The sequence below is a fragment of the Myodes glareolus genome, chromosome 17 (genome assembly GCF_982192425.1).
Source record: "Myodes glareolus chromosome 17, mMyoGla1.1, whole genome shotgun sequence".
Taxonomy (NCBI): domain Eukaryota; kingdom Metazoa; phylum Chordata; class Mammalia; order Rodentia; family Cricetidae; genus Myodes; species Myodes glareolus.
Genome location: NC_142042.1, coordinates 28,206,265 through 28,222,391, shown reverse-complemented (window position 1 = coordinate 28,222,391; position 16,127 = coordinate 28,206,265). Strand labels below are relative to the sequence as shown.

The 16,127-nt window shown below is 41.3% G+C and overlaps 1 protein-coding gene and 1 long non-coding RNA gene across 5 annotated transcripts in view; one reads left to right on the top strand and one right to left on the bottom strand.

Moving 5' to 3' along the window:
* The window catches only part of Cfi (complement factor I), a 48,757-nt gene that overhangs the window by 17,982 nt on the left and 14,648 nt on the right, over window positions 1-16,127 (top strand). Inside the window, exons 4-9 of one of the 4 annotated variants that reach the window (XM_087897580.1) lie at window positions 1,123-1,304; window positions 5,828-5,941; window positions 6,229-6,339; window positions 12,165-12,191; window positions 12,336-12,356; window positions 13,949-13,996. In XM_087897580.1, coding sequence (XP_087753706.1) covers window positions 1,123-1,304; window positions 5,828-5,941; window positions 6,229-6,339; window positions 12,165-12,191; window positions 12,336-12,356; window positions 13,949-13,996 — 503 coding nt within the window. Of the gene's footprint in view, window positions 1-1,122; window positions 1,305-5,827; window positions 5,942-6,228; window positions 6,340-12,164; window positions 12,192-12,335; window positions 12,396-13,948; window positions 13,997-16,127 lie in introns of all 4 variants that reach the window. The other 3 variants (XM_087897578.1, XM_087897581.1, XM_087897579.1) reach the window with 3 other exon arrangements.
* LOC146891204 (uncharacterized) lies at window positions 9,656-11,072 on the bottom strand. Its single transcript, XR_014997585.1, has 2 exons — window positions 10,919-11,072; window positions 9,656-10,495 (listed from the first exon to the last, which is right to left on the bottom strand). It is a non-coding gene; the product is annotated as an uncharacterized LOC146891204 (long non-coding RNA).

Sequence of the window (16,127 nt, the reverse complement as noted above, 5' to 3'; positions counted from 1 at the left end):
GGTTTAAACAGACAAACACAAGAGACCTGCTCGCTTGCCAAAGAGTAAAAAAGCCCTTTATTAAACTCAAGTCGGGTATTTATACCAGGAGGCAAGAGGGTTCAAAAGGGCATGGCCCCCTCCCATCAGGGCCCGCAGCTGCAACCTTGTTTACAGGTGGAATTACCATAACAAAGACAGCCAAGTTTTTTCTAAGCTACCCTCAAGCCAGTGCTAGTGCAGAATCTCCAGGGGCCAGAGGTCAAACAGCCCTGCGAAATGCCAAGGAAGAAAAGGGAAAAAGACCTGGGTACCTACACTTTGACCACCCAAAATAAGGCTATCATATTATGAACACAGCAAGGGATTCAGTCATTCATTAGATCAGAGCCTTCATGAACTAATTCTCTCTGGGAATGTTCCTTCTCACAGACAGAAGCTGCAGTGTGCTTTCCTAAAAAGAATGTTAAAGTTGACAACCAAAATTCATCTTCAAAGCAATACCAAAATACAACCTTAATACTATCAAGGCTTGGAGGTAGTTAATTCTAAAAACAAAAACAAACAAACAAACAAAAACCCAAACCAAAACAAAAACCTGTTAGAGCTCAAACAAGTTGACCTCCCACGTCTTAAGCAATAATGAGATCAACCAGGTGAGGCTTCCAAAATGGGGGTGGGGCAGGTGTGGAGACTCCTCAAGAAGACAAAGTTGTGCTGACATTTTCTGATGTACACTTCCAGAAACTTCAGATCAAGGCTATTAATTCACTCTCTTTTGTGAAGAAAAAAAAAAAGAACATGATAAGGAGAAGTCAGGAATGGCCCTCTCTGATGGGAAGAAGACATCAAATGAAAGGGAAACGTTCCTCCTTAGTAAAACCTGGAAAACAGTACTTGCTACACGTTTGCCATGTTTTCAATCCCAACTAGTTGGTTGACATTGATTATTTAAGTTCATCTTTGCAAAACCCAAATGATGGCTCAAGTGAAAGTTTGAAGGCAAAGAGAAGGCGAATGTTAACATCTTCTATAATCTGTAAATCATTGGGGGGGATTGCTGTAGACCCTCATGCTCTACAATAAGGTTATAAAAACAAAACTGGATTTTTCTTCCCTCTGATTGATTTATTCTGTTTGCAGGGGTGCTCTTGTCACACAAAGAAGTTTTAATATATCTGAAGAGCTCCGTTTAAACTCCACCGAATGCCTGAATGTACGTTGCCGGGGAGTGGAAACCAGTTTGGCGGAGTGCACCTTTACCAAGAGACGAACTAACAGTTACCAGGACTTAGCTGATGTAGTGTGTTACACACAGGATGCAGGTTGGCAGAGTGTTTCCATCAAGATTGCTTACTTCATAAATGCCTATACTAAGTAAACAATGATGAATGTGTGATTGTCAGTCAAGGAGTCAATGATACATCTATTAAGTTTGGGGGTTTAGAACTATCTTAGTTAGCTTAGTTATCTTAGTTCTCTTGTTGAGAAGAGACACCGTGACCATGGCAACTCTTATAAAGGAAAACATCTTAAGAGTGGTTTACAGTTTCAGAGGTTTAGTCCCTTACCATCACCGTGGGACATGGCGGCAGGCATATGCTGGAGGAGATGGGAGTTAGTTCATCCAGATCTGTAGGCAACAGGAAGTTGTCTGAGACACTGGGTGTGGCTTGAGCATGCGCGAGACCTCAAAGCCTGCCTCCACAGTGATACCCTTCTTCCAACAAGACCACACCTACTCCAACAAAGACACCTCCCCCCCAACAGTGCCGCTCTCTATGAGCTTATGGGGGACACTGCATTCAAATCACCACAAGAAGTAATATTCGTGACCTCCACTGTTCTTTGTCACTCAAAACCTGCCACCCAGGTTCCTGTGTGGAAGAAAAATTATCTGCCTCCTCTTTGTTCCCTTGACTATACGGACTCAAATAACCATAGCAAATAAGTTGCTTCAGTATAAAGAGACATCTCAGCACCCCTTTTGAGCATTAACTCCTATCAAATTATGTATATTTCTTTAAAATAGTTAAGTGACCACCTCATTGCCTCAGTTTCCCCAGAAACCACAGCCTCATTGCTCCTCTCTCCTAACTTAGAAATATTTTGACATGTGCATGAGGCCAAAGACTAGAACCATACCCTTTCTGGTGCTAAGAAAAGCAAAGTACTGGAACATGCAAATATTCCAATGGCCCGTGTGTGTCCAAAAAGCAGAAGCTGGGTTAGTGCTGGAGCGAAACACAAGGGCAAACAGAGTTCCCCATGCCAGGCGATGCTCCAGGCTCCACAATACTCTGTCCTAGTAACCAAAACATTCAATGGTTTATTTTTATTTTTAGATTATTTGCTTTGGTTTTTAGTTTTAATAATCATACACATATATAATATACTCTGATTAAATTGTGCCATAGTAACCTCTCTTGTGGCCCCCTTCCCTATGAGCTCTTTATTCTTCCCCAAAAACCTCCTTTTGCTTTCACTATTTTTTTTTTTTTGAGAGACAGAGTCTTACTATGTATCCCTGGCTATCCTGGAACTCCCTTTGTAGCTCAGGTTGGCCTTGAACACACAAAAGATCTGCCTGCCTCTGCCTCTGCCTCCCAAGTATTGGGGTTAAGGACATACCCAGCTCTTCTCCACCCCACCCCCAGTCCCGGCGAGTTTAGTTTGGGCTTCTTGTATAAGTAAGGAGCTTTTTTTTTTTTTTTTGGACACTGAGGAAAAAAAAAGTAGCCTCATCAGTGCCTACACTACTGAAGAAAACCAAATGCACACACGTACACACACATACACGTACACTCACACACACACACGTACACACATGCACACACATATACACACATGTACTCACACACATACACATGCGCACACACATACATATACACACATGCATGCATACACATACCACACATGTACACACACTTGCGTGCACATCTACACACACATGCATGCACACATGCACACACACACACACTACCAGCCGTTCCTCAGCAAGGAGGGTGGCCTTGTGGACCATGATGAAATGCCAAAGGGACTCTATCTCACTCAGGCCTTGTGCACATGCACACAGCTGCTGTGCTATGCAGATGCCAGTGTTGCACAAGACTCCTCCCCCATTTTCCAGCTTGTCCATTCTTTCCATCCCCTGAGCCTCAGAGAAAGTGGTGTAGATATGTCCTGTCTACGCCTGAGTAGACTCTTGCTCTCAGCACGCTGACCAGACGTAAGTGTCTGCACCAACATCCATCCATAGCAAAAAGGAGCATCTGCCCCAAGGCACACCACACTAGTCTGTGGGTATAAGTATATAGTTTGAAGGCATTTGGACAATATGACCATTTAGCAAATGATATTAGTAATGTCTTAGTCACTGGTTTTATTGCTGTGAAGAGTCACCATGACCAAGGAAACTTTTATAGAAAGAAAGCATTTAATTGGAGCCTTGCTAACAGTTCAGAGGTTTATTATCATCATGGTAGGGAACATGGCGGCATGCAGGAAGACGTGGTGCTGGAAAAAGAGCTGAGAACTAGAGGGGTGGGGGACAGAGACAGAAAGACAGAGTGTGCCTGTCTCGGGCTTTTGAAACCTTAAAGCCTATACCCAGTGACACACTTCCCCAACAAGGTCACATTTTCTAATCCTTTCAAACAGTTCTATACCTTGGTGACCAAGCATTCAAATACATGAGCCTATGAGGGTCATTCTTATTCAAATCATCGTAAGTGGGTTCTTCCCTAAGGCCTATGACTGCTCCAGTCATAGAGACTTCATCTGACTTACGGTACTAGGCATGTAGTCCGTCCCACAAAGTAGGCCTCAAAACAATCAGAAATTGGTTGATAATCCCTAAAACAGTCAGACTACTATCATACCGGTGGGCATATGGTGCCTGGAAGGGTGGTATTGCAGCATGCGGGATCCTCGTGGCTTTCACAGCACTCTCTGGGACTGCGTGGGTCAGCCATCCAGGAGGAAGCTCACAGCTGAGTCCCTGCCTGATTTCTATGCATCTCACAGACAGTGTGTGGTACCTTCAGCAATAGGGCTTTACAATCTCTAGTTAGGATGAGCAGTCAAGGATAATGGCAGCAGCCTTTACTATTTGGGGAGTTCCATGGGACCTCTAACTCATAGGGAGGTGTCCCACATCCAGTGCAGTGATTTTCGTTAAAGGAATTCACAAATCTGAGAGCAGCATTACCCCCCTATGTAGGGTATCTTTGTTCCAACTTTCTTTTAAAATTATTATGTATTTCTAAATTGTTTTTATTGAGAGGTATATTTTTCTCTGCTCCTCTCCCTTCCTCCCTCCTCCCCTTTTACCCTCTCCCATAATCCTCACGCTTCCAATTTATTGAGGAGATCTTGTCATTTTCTACTTCCCATGTGGATTAGATCCATGTGTGTCTCTCTTAGGTTCTTCTTTGTTGTCTAGGTTCTCTGGGATTGTGAATTGTAGGCTGGTTTTTCTTTGCTTTATGTCTAAAAGCCACTTATTACAATTATTACATTCTAACTAGCTTATAAAGTAGGTTTTTTGATGACCTTTTTACAATCTTTTGTTTTTCAATCCTTCCCCCATCCTCACGTCCCCCCACTCTCCCACCCCCAAGTCTGTTCAAACCTTTTTGCTGCCTGTGCTCCCTCCCCACTTGCATGTCCCATTTATCTCACTACCCTTTTCTCCTGTTGCCTTGACCCACCCCATGGCTCCTTTCTTACTTCCTGGCCCCCACTGACACTCATGCCAACCTACACACAGAAATCTAGAAATTCAAAACTAGAACCTACCTTTGAGAGAGAAAATACAGCATTTGTTTTTCTGGGCTGAGATCTCCTCGTTTATTTTATATATATATTTTAAAAAATCAGTTCCATTCATTTACCTGCAAATTTAATGTTTATGATTGAACAAAATTCCATTGTGTGTGTGCACCATATTATTCATTCAACTTAGTTGATGAACAACTAAGTTAGTTGATGAGCATCTAAGTTGAATCCATGTCCTAACTACTGTGAATGGACCAGCAAAGAACACAGATGGGAGAGCATCTTTATCATTGTCATACGGTGTAGCGTTTTTTACATATACGTGTGGGAGTGGCCTAGCTGAGTCACATGGAAATTCTGGTTTTAGCTTTTTTAAAGAAACCTCCACACTGATTTCTACAGTGGCTGCACCAGTTTGCTTCCCCACTAGTAGCAAACAAGGGTTCCCTTTCCCCGACATTCTCACCAGCATTCGCTGGCTTCTGACTTTGTTCTAATAGCCATTCTGCTGGGGTGAGATAGAATCTCAAAGTAGCTTTAGTGTGAATTTTCCTATGGCTGATGATGTCTAACCCTTTCTAAAGTGATTATTAGCTATCTGAATTTCTTCTTTTGAGATCTCTCTGTACATAGCCCGTTTTCTGATTGTGTTGCTTGTTTTCTTGATTTTTTCAAAAAAAATTTCTTGTATGTGCTCTATATTAATCTTTTGTATCAAAATTAATATAATCTTTTGTGTTAAAATTAATCATATGTATAACTGGCAAATATTTTTCCACTCTGTAGGCTGAGTCTTCATTTTATTAATTTTAATTAACGTATTAACTTACTTTTGTTTTAGGGATGGGATCTTGCTATTTAGTTCAGGTTGACCTCAGGTTTACGGTAATCCCTCTGTCTCAGCCTCTGGAGAGCTGGGATTAGAGGAATGTGCCATCATGCTTACTCCTTTATACCGTTTCTTGGAGTCATATTTTTATCTTAGTTTCCCCTGTATCCTGTAATACGTTAAGACTGTTATACCACAAATCTATAAATAAATTTCACAAAGATAACCCCTGCTTTACAGATTCTCCGACAAATCAGTCCTTCCAGTGTGTGAATGGAAAGCACATCCCTCAGAAGAGAGCCTGTGATGGGGTCAACGATTGTGGGGACCAGAGTGACGAGCTGTGCTGCAAAGGTAGGGACGGATCTGCCTTTCCGGTCCTCCACCTTCCTTATTCTGATCACGTGTCAAAATAGCTTCATTACTAAATATAGGATCTCATCTCATGTGCGTGCATGCATGTGGTGTGCGTGTGTGGATACACATACATGCATGTTTGCACATATGAGTGTGTGTACGCTGGGGTTTGAACCCAGGGCCTTTCACATGCTAGACAGGCATGGTGCCACTGAACTGCTGCCTCTGCCCCGACCTCTCCCAAAGGCAAACAGCGGGAATAACTTCGGCTTGTGTTCGCACAGGTTGCAAAGACAACGCTTTCCATTGTAAGTCGGGTGTTTGCATTCCGAGCCGGTATGAGTGCAACGGTGAAGTGGACTGCATTACCGGAGACGACGAGAGCAGCTGTAAAGGTAACCGAGACCCGTGTGGTCGCTTTAGTTCATCGCTGAACCCCGGAGTACGAAACTCTTCTTTAGGCAAACCAGCAAACCACAGCCGTAAGTAGCCGTAGGGAAGCGCATCGGTAGGACGGTAGCCGAGGCACGTGAAGAACAATGGCCGCCGGCGCCTCTTTTGTGCCTACTTGTTACCACAGCCCTTTTCATCACAAAGGATCCTATGTGGAAATGTGATCCCCTGGGAACCGGCTTCCGACTGTGACAGCTACCGCTGTCTGCTGGCCATGATCACTCTATCTGTCAGCTTGTTCCTTTGTTTGCTGCAATATTTAAAAGGCTTCAGATATCATGTCACTTACCTTATATACTTCTCTCATGATAAGAACACATGTATGTATGTATGTATGTATGTATGTATGTATGTATTTTGCTTTTTGAGACAGGGTTTCTCTGGCTGTCCTGAAGCTTGCTCTGTAGACCAGGCTGGCCTTGAACTCACAGAGATCTGACTGCCTCTCCCTCCTGAGTGCTGGGATTAAAGGTGTAGACCACCACTGCTGGCTAAGAACACTGTATTTTAAACTACTTTGGAAAGTATTCCTGAAAATAGTAACATGCCCTAGCATTATTTAACAATAGCCGTGTTCAAATTTTCCTAACTCAAAGAATGTCTCTCCTGAGTTAATGTGTACAAAACAGGATACCCAAGAACCTGAATGTTATATTTTATTAACTTTTTTTTTTTTTTTTTTTTTTGGTTTTTCAAGATAGGGTTTTTCTGTGTAACAGCCTTGGCTGTCCTGGAACTCACAGAGATCCGCTTCCCTCTGCTTCCTGAGTGCTGGGATTAAAGGCATGTGCCACCACTGCCCAGCTACATTTATTAACTTTTAAAAATAGCTTTTGTTATTTAAGATAGCCCCAACCCCCTCACAACCTTTTCCCTATAGACTGTTATTTCTTCTAGATTCATAGACTTGGTTAGATGCATGGCTGACTCTTGACAAGGTGTTAAGTGAAGTCTTTCTGCCTCCTCATCTCACTTCTGCTGAAGCTAATTGGCCCCCGGGTCAGTTTCGGGTCTGTTGAAAAGCTCCGCCCGCCATCCACCTATAGACTTAGCAGACTTGGAGCTGCTGTCTGCATCCATTACGTCAACAAGAAGCTATGAAATGTTCGTTTCTACGGCTTCATTATTGCTGTGTTTATGGACTGATATTATATAGGAGCAAACTTTCTTTCATTGCTTTGTTTCCATAAGGCATAATTCATAGTAGAAATGTATAATAATGTGTAATACTGTCTTGTGGTTTACCAAGTCTCAATGGATCAGAGCTCTGGACAACTCCAAATGGTTAAAAAGATAGTGATTACGTATCTATTCTGTGCCACGCATACTGACTTTTTATTCTCATCCATGAGTTCTGAAGGAAAAATATTGGTATTACATTCATTCTTTGCTGCGTGAGTATTTGTTGATTTGTGTGCCTGACTCTGTTCTAGATACCAGGGACACAATAGTGTATAACACTTAAAAATCCCTATCCAGGCAGACATGAAATCTCAGCACCCAGGAGCAGAGGCAGGGGAATGGCTATAAATTTGAGATCAGGGTGGTTTACTTAACAAGCTCTAAAACATCCAGGGCTACATAGCAAAACTTTGTCTCAAAAATAAGTAAATGTCTCTATTATTTATAGACAGAATATAATAGAAATAAGTAAAACATTAAATGAAATCAAAACGCTATGAGAGAGCCAGTGAAATAGCCCACTGGGTAAAGGTGTTAGTCACTAAGCCTGATGCCCTGAGTTCAGCACACAGGTTGTCCTCTTTAAACATGCACCATGGCATGTGTACCTGTCTTAGTCAATGTTCTGTTTTGGTGTGAAGAGACACCATGACCATGGCAACTCTTATAAAAGAAAACATTTAATTGGGGCTGGCTTACAGTTCAGAGGTTTAGTCCATTGTCATCATGGCAAGAAACATGGTGGCGTGCAGATAACCAAGATGCTGGAGAAGGAGCTGAGAGTTCTACATCTGGATCAGCAGGCAGCAAGCAGAGAGACACTGGGCCTGGCTTGAACATTTCAAACTCCAAAGTCCACTGTCAGAGACTCTTTTCCAACAAGGCCACACCTCCTAATTCCTCTCAAGTAACACCACTCTGTAATGACCAAGCCTTCATATACATGAGCCTATGGAGACCATGCCTATTCAAAAACCACCACACCCATTACACACATATCTTAAATGAATAAAATATGGCAATTTATAAGTGTTGTAGAGAAAAATAAAGCATGGACAAGAAACATACCTTTAAGTGGATGGGTGTTGAACAAGGAGACTCTGGAATTACTTCCAGACAATGAACTGAAGGAAATGGAGGCAGTCATGCAGGTGTCTACAGAGGAGTATCCCAGGCAACAGTCAGTGTAGCGTTCCTGACACAGGAAAGTTCCAGTGTTTGAGGAAGCAGCAGCTCGGTGTGGTAGACAGAAGCTATAGGCAGTGATCTAACGAAGCCTGTAAGGAAATCCAGGAGCCACTACACAAGAAGATACACATGATCTGACTGACGTTTTAAGCTGAGATTATATTTATTATTAGGTGGGAAATAGGCTTTACGGAGGCAAGGGGAGATGCAGGGACCCAGCTCGGAAATCATCGCAGTAACGTAGGGAAGCAACCAAAGTGCCTAGGATAGTTGCTGGGAATGGAAGTGAGAGGAAGCAATTGTGTCTATGTGTGTGTTCTGATTTGATTTAAAAAAGTAAATTTATGGAAGAGTGAGATGGCTCAGTGGGTAAAGGGTGTTTGCTGCCAAGCTCGATGACCTGAATCCAATCCTTGAGACCCACACGATGGAAGAGAAATGTTAAGTTGCCCACTGACTTCCACATGTACATCACATACATGTATGTCATAGTACAGCCTTTCAAGTAAATAAATAAATGTAATGCATTTTAAAAGTTAAATTCCATTTATCTTATTAGCATACACAATGATAAATTACACTATGGTATTTTCAAACACAAATATCATGGTATTTTGCTTGCACTCACTGCCCCCACCAATAGATTCTGGATGTGTTTTGAGCATACAACCAACAGGATTTGCACTGATTTCAAGGACTGGAAGCGAATGAGCCGTGAAGGGAGACTTGCCAGAGTGCTGGCCTGAGAGATGAAGGATGGCAGTGTTGTCTGTAGGGATGAAGAAGGCAGTGGGAAGGCCAGGGTACCCTCCCTGTTTATGGAACTTCTCTAGCACCTTGCCTGTGAAGGTCTGCAATCAGCTTCAGGGAGAAAGAAACCCTGATGCGTGGCTTTTGCCATTTCTATGCTCACCACGGGGGATTCCAGGCTGTGGCCATGCTGTCATGGGCAGGAGCGAGGAAACCACAGGTACAACACACTCTCCAGAATGGAGCCAGGCAGCTCCAGCAGCCAATGAGGTACATAGAACTGTTTCCTATAGTTTTTATACATGGTTTTCAGCAGTGTTCATCTTTTCAGTAGAATCAATCTAACTATTTTCATATTCCAAGTTTCTCAAATGTAAGGAGTCAATAAATGTTAACATATGTAAATGGGTTGATATTATGTTTGGACATTATTTGATGTTCCAGTATTAGACTAACTGGACTTTTAATTTTCCATTAATATCAGTGTCAACATGACACAGTCTAGAATCACCTGGGGAAAGAATCTGAGTGAGGAATTGTCTAGATAGGATCTGTGCGTGGACATGTCTGTGGGAATTACCATGATCACAATGACAGCAGAAAACCTGCCCACTGTAGGCGGCAGCATTCCTTAGGCAGGCAGTTCTGCACTATGTAAGAGGGGACAGGAGAGCTGAGTCTAAGCATGCACACACTGCTGCTTCTCTGTTCCTGGTCATACATCTGAGATGGCCAGTTCCGTCCTTGTTGTGATGGGCTGAGTCTACAGTTGTGAGTTAAAATATACCCTTTCAGCCCCAACCTGCTTGTCAGGGAAATTATGAGAACAGCCGAGAAGGAAACAGAGACAATCAGTTTGTAAACATCTTCTCTTCTTTCCCCCTCCTCCTCTCCCTCCTCTTCTTCTTTTTCTTCTTCTTCTTCTCTCTCTCTCTTTCTCTCTCTGTTCTGGTCTGTTGTTTGTTTTCCTGTGTTTTTCTAAGAAAGAGAGAGAAAAATGGCACAGAGTTGGGCGGGTGAGGAGGATCTTGGAGGAGTTTGGGGAGGGAAATAATGTTCAGAATATATCATATAAAAATAATTTTCAATAAATATATTTTAAAATACTTAAGAATATCAGATTAGGGGTGGGGAGAAATAAAAAAGAATATCAGATTAAACATTTCTTTTAAAATCTTATTTATTTATATTTTATGTATGAGTGCTTTGCATGCATATAAACCTGCAGGCCAGAAGAGGGCATCAGATTCTATTATAGTTATTTGTCAGTTACCATGTAGTTGCTGGGAATTGAACTCAGAACTTCTGGAAGAGCAGCCAGTGCTCTTAACCTCTGAGCCATCTCTCCAGCCCCCTAAATCATTTATTTTAAAGAGCATCTGAGAAGTTGAGGTAAAATACCTTTATGTTTATTAAATTTAGTTCAGTCCTTCATAAAGGAAGCAAGACAAGGAAAGGTTACAGGCAGGAAAGTGGTGAGCCAGGTTGTAGTTGAAGTTAGTTTCACTGCCAGTGCAATGTCTAAGTCTTTTCCCCATGTCTTCTGTGTTTCCTTTCCTCCTCTATTTAAAGTAATGAAGATGAAGGTTAAGGGACACAATTTGTTCATGGGCAAAATCTGCAATAGACTAACTACATAAAAACACAAAGTTTATTTTTCTACACATTTTTTAATATATATATACATATATGTGTGTGTATAACTATATATTATATACTTAGTAAAATATCATTGTTACTTCAATTGCCCTACTTTGGGATGAGTGTCAAAATTCCAGAAATGGTTCTAATTGTTTCCCTTTTAGAGAAAGAGGAAGTGAGATCAAAGATGTATAACTAATATGCTTACTGACTATTAGGTGGTCAGATCAAAATCACTGAATCAAAGCAAGTTTGTATCAATCTCTGGATTGCGTTTACCTCTTACAAGTTCCCTGTCATAGTTGGGGTTTCTGTTGCTATGATAAAATACCATGACCAAAAACGACTTGGAAAGGAAAAGGTTTACTCCACCCTACAAACTCTTGGGTCACACTTTATCACTGAGGAAAGTCAAGGCAAAACCCCAAAGGCAGGAACTGAAGAAATCCTGGAAGAACGTTGTTTAGTGTTGTGTTTTGTGTGATCTGCTCTCTATGGCTTCCTTAGCCTGTTTTCTTACAACCCAGGACCACCTGCCCCAGGATGGCACTGGCCTTCCCACATCAAGGAAATGCCCGTAGACTTGCCTACAGGTCACTCTCCCAGAGGCATTTTCTCTATTAAAATTCCCTCCTCCCAGAAAATCTTGGTTTGTGTCAAGTTGACAAAAACCAACCAGGATACCCGCTTTGTTAGTGAAAGTTAAAAATAATCGTAACTTCATATAATTGTATAGTAAGTTTCCTTTTGAGTATGTGTGCAGGTGTGTCTAAAATACTAATCTCTTTGGAAACTTAAAACAGTCTTCCTGCTGAAGTGAACTTGTTATATGTTTAAATGCAAAATAAAAATCTTATCAGAACTAACATTAAGATAAAGTGGCATGCTATTTGATTTCTTTTTTCAACCCTTTTCTACTCTTAATTTTAACTTGTTACATTTGATTTGTATCTTTTTTATTTACATAAAAATAATCTCTTCGTGCTAAGCTTTGTTTTATTTTTAGAAGCCAAACATCCTCAAATTCATGAAGGTAAGTCCATTTTTAATAAAAAAAATTTTATAATTCTAGTTTGGAGTATCCGTGTAATAACATGGTGTGGGGTTTATTTTCCCCCCAGTTAAAAGTTACTCTTCACTGTGCTAAAACTCGGCTTTTGTGTTCTGTTTCCTTCAGGCCTTGCACGCTCAAATCCAGGCAAGTTTTCATTAAAATCTTGGGATCCTGCAAAAACAGGTGATAACTGTCTTCCTGTATTTCATATGAACTGAGTATGATATGAGCAGGGACAAGCAAGACCCCGGTTTTCTCCTTAGTTTAGCTAGCATAGTCTTTCTTCACCACACACAGTGGTGTGCCTCCCTGCACTTGGCGCCTGTGTTCAACATCTTTCTTGTCTCTTTTCCCCTCAAAATCAAGCTTTTAAAGAAGCTGCCACCAGAAGAAATATATAACATTTTATATTGTGTTATTTATTTTATAAGTCAGGTATTCCTGAATCCTTGAGTTCTTTGGGAACAATTATAAAACATAGCATAAAAAATGTTAGCTATAATGACATTTTCAAACAAACTTTTAGTAGATTCTCCTGCCTCATCCCCCATCCCTACCTCCCCCCAACATTCTTTGTTTAGTTATTTGTATAAAATGACTCAAGTCTCCATCACACATAATGCCAAAAGCTCATGCTTTTCCTCCACAATTTCTTAGGATTCCTGGGAATGAGTCATGTCAGAATCAATCCTTGCCCTAAATGTCAATTCTCAGTTAACACCTCAAGATCCATCTCATTTGTCATTTCCGCCTCTCTGGAGCTGTTGTCAGGACCCCATTTATTCCTCCTCTTCTCCCTTTTCTCCCTTCTTGCCTTCTTCCTTCTCTATTTTCAGACATCAGTGACACGGGCTAGGGGTGAATTCATAATACTTCTCAGGCCTTTTTATGTGATCATGACTCGTTTTTTCTAGGTCTGTTTTGCTTATCTCTTACCCCTACTTCCCATTTTCCCGCCAAGCATTCCAGTGGGGCTGAACGTGTGTGTTGTTTTGTTTGTGTGCTTCCTTGTCCAGCGCACGCTGCAGTCTGGTGATCATACATCTTTCCTTATGTTGAAGATATTATGTTTCCTTTATCTTTTCTTTCCCAAAGCACTGCATGCGAAGGCTCTGTTTGTGTTGCTGTGTGGTCATCTACTCTAGCTGGTAGTGGAATCTAGCTGCTACATACAGTGCAGGTTCCTCTTTCCGACATACTCAATCTTTTGAGCAATGGACTGTCAGCCCACCAGCACACTGTGACAAACATCTTCAGATTTTTGCACCCCAGATCATAATGCTAGCTAGTCATTCCTAAGGGAAAACCATGAAGGTATCTCTAGGTTCATGGCCCCTGAGGGAGACACCGTGTGGTGTGCAACGTAGGGCGGCCTTTTTAATGCCCCTCTGAACTCCTGGGTCAGGGCAGTTCTCTCCTCGTGTAAAGAGCTGGAATGAGAGAGCAGAAGGGGAAGCTCTCTCTCCTGATCCGAGTGTTTTGTATGCAGAACTTGAGTCTTGTCACTCAGTTGTACCAACAGACACCCTTCACCGGCAGGGATTTTGATAGGGTTCATCTGCGTATATCTAGTTGTTCAGCTATAGGACGGAGACCAGATGACATGCTTAGGGAGTTTATCTCTATTTAAAAAAGAGGGCAATATTTAAAATTCTCAGCATTACGTCACCTTAATGATTGAATTCCCTCTAGAGATGTAGCATTAACTACGTGGATTTTCTGTTCTTTTATCATAGGAGAAGAAATTGAAGAAATAGAAATTTTGACTGCTGATATGGATACAGGTGAGTTAACATTTTTCTAGTTTCAACTAACATTTTAGTACCATATATAATGTATAACATACACACATGCTATGTAATATATATGCATGTATTACATATATAATCAATCCAAGCAAAAATTAACTTTGATATAGGTTTCAGGTAAAAAAAAATGTAACTTTCTACTTCCTCCTGGCTTTTTTAAAAAAGCAAACTCAAATTATTCTTGAGAATTGCTTTTAAAGTCACGTCAGTTCAAATGACTGATTCTGAAATGTAACATTACTATAGTTCTACCAAAAGTGTCTCCTGACAGAGGAGAGCTTTGCCAGTTTAGCTATGTCAAAAATAACTTGATTTCAAGCAGGACATACAGTCCATCTTCTGAGATGGAAGATAGTCCTGTCCTTTCTCCAGGTTCTAACTCATGGTAACAGGACGTCTCTGACACTCTGCACACTGGGCAGCTGTGCACCAAGAGTCAAACTGGGTTAGACAGACGCTCCCGAGACAGCAGTGATTTATTCAAGCTAGCAAGACTGACTTTCCATCCTGGCTCCATTCTTTTTATTAACTAATTTTAAACCCCTCTCGCCTTAATTATTATCTACCAGTTGGTTTGGGGAGATTTTAAAATGAAATTCATGTGATGTCATCTTCCAATTTCCAGGCCCTCAAATTAGTAAACAACTTTCTTAATAAACGACCAAGTACAGGATTTATATCTCCAATCTAGAGAGGCCAGGCAAAAGGGATTTTCACACACACACACACACACACACACACACACACACACACACACACACACCATTTGTGTCTGTTTTCAGATTCCGTCTGTCCTGCTTTCACAGGCTTCAGTAAATAAGGATCTCTAATTCTGAGAGTCCGAACAAAAACTTTAGATCATTACGTTCTTCCCTCAACCCAGTTTGTAGGGTCGGTGAGAGATTTTACTAAAGTAAATCTCTCCATCTTCATTCACAGCTTCTCTTCCTTGGGACCCTACCTCCTGTTGATATGATCAAAATAATTACCATCAATATGAAGTGTCCTTTCTCCTTCCTCATTCAAAGTAGCTATTTTTTTTTTTTACCTTTTCATGACATGGAAAATACAGAGAAAGAATAAAAAAAATCTTTACATTCTGATTTTTCTTCCTTTCTTATGCATTCTCTTGCAACTTCATGTATTGAGCCTTGCTGGGTCGTGGTTTCTTGGTGGCAAATACATCACACATCCACCTCACCAAAGAGGGAAGCAAATGTAAGATGAGGCCTGCTGATCCAATCACCCAGGGTTCCTGGCATATGACCTCTCTGGATTAATATAGTGTGACAAATTATTATACTAATTACCCATTGAAACAAAGTATATATGTGATGCTCAGAATGGGCCCATACACAAAGTACTTGTTATCATAATCCTAGCATATTGTTGAAGAGACTTTTTCAGAAAGTGAAAATCACAACAGTGAAAGATACATTGCTCTATATCATAAGCTCACTCTGGTGCATTTCAATGTGACACCCACCCACCCTGAGTTCTTACTGTAGTCATTCCTGGACAGGTGGCATTGCTCATCTATCATCCCAAGTTCACTGTTAGACAGAGTCAATTTTAATGCTAAGCCAGAACTTCCCCAAAAGGTAAACAGTACAGTTTAATCCCCAAAACTACTTCCTAGTGAATGTGGCCTGCTATACAAACTATATAATATGTATACACATATTACGTATCTACTATGTAATATGCATGCATATATTACTTATATACTAATGGCAAATCAATCCCACACCAGTTATGTTTTAAAGGGGTTATTTATTTTGGGGGATAAAACTTACATACACCATAAACCATCAGGAAGGGAGCCTAGTCGCTGGAGCAGGAGCCGGGAGCAGGAGCCGGAACCAAGCGCCGGAACGCTGAGCCGAGGCTTGCCGCTCTTCTTTTAAAGAGAAATATACCACGCCCCAGTGGGCTGGTATTTCAGTGGCTATTGGCTGACAGAGCAGAAGGCGCTCCCGCAGCACTGTGGGCTCGTGCTTCAGCGACTATTGGCTGAAGCAGCGGAAAGTACTCACGCAGCACCTCCCCCTTTTGTTTAAGTAAGAGAGTTCTAAGCCTACTACGAAATTATATACAGTAAATACAA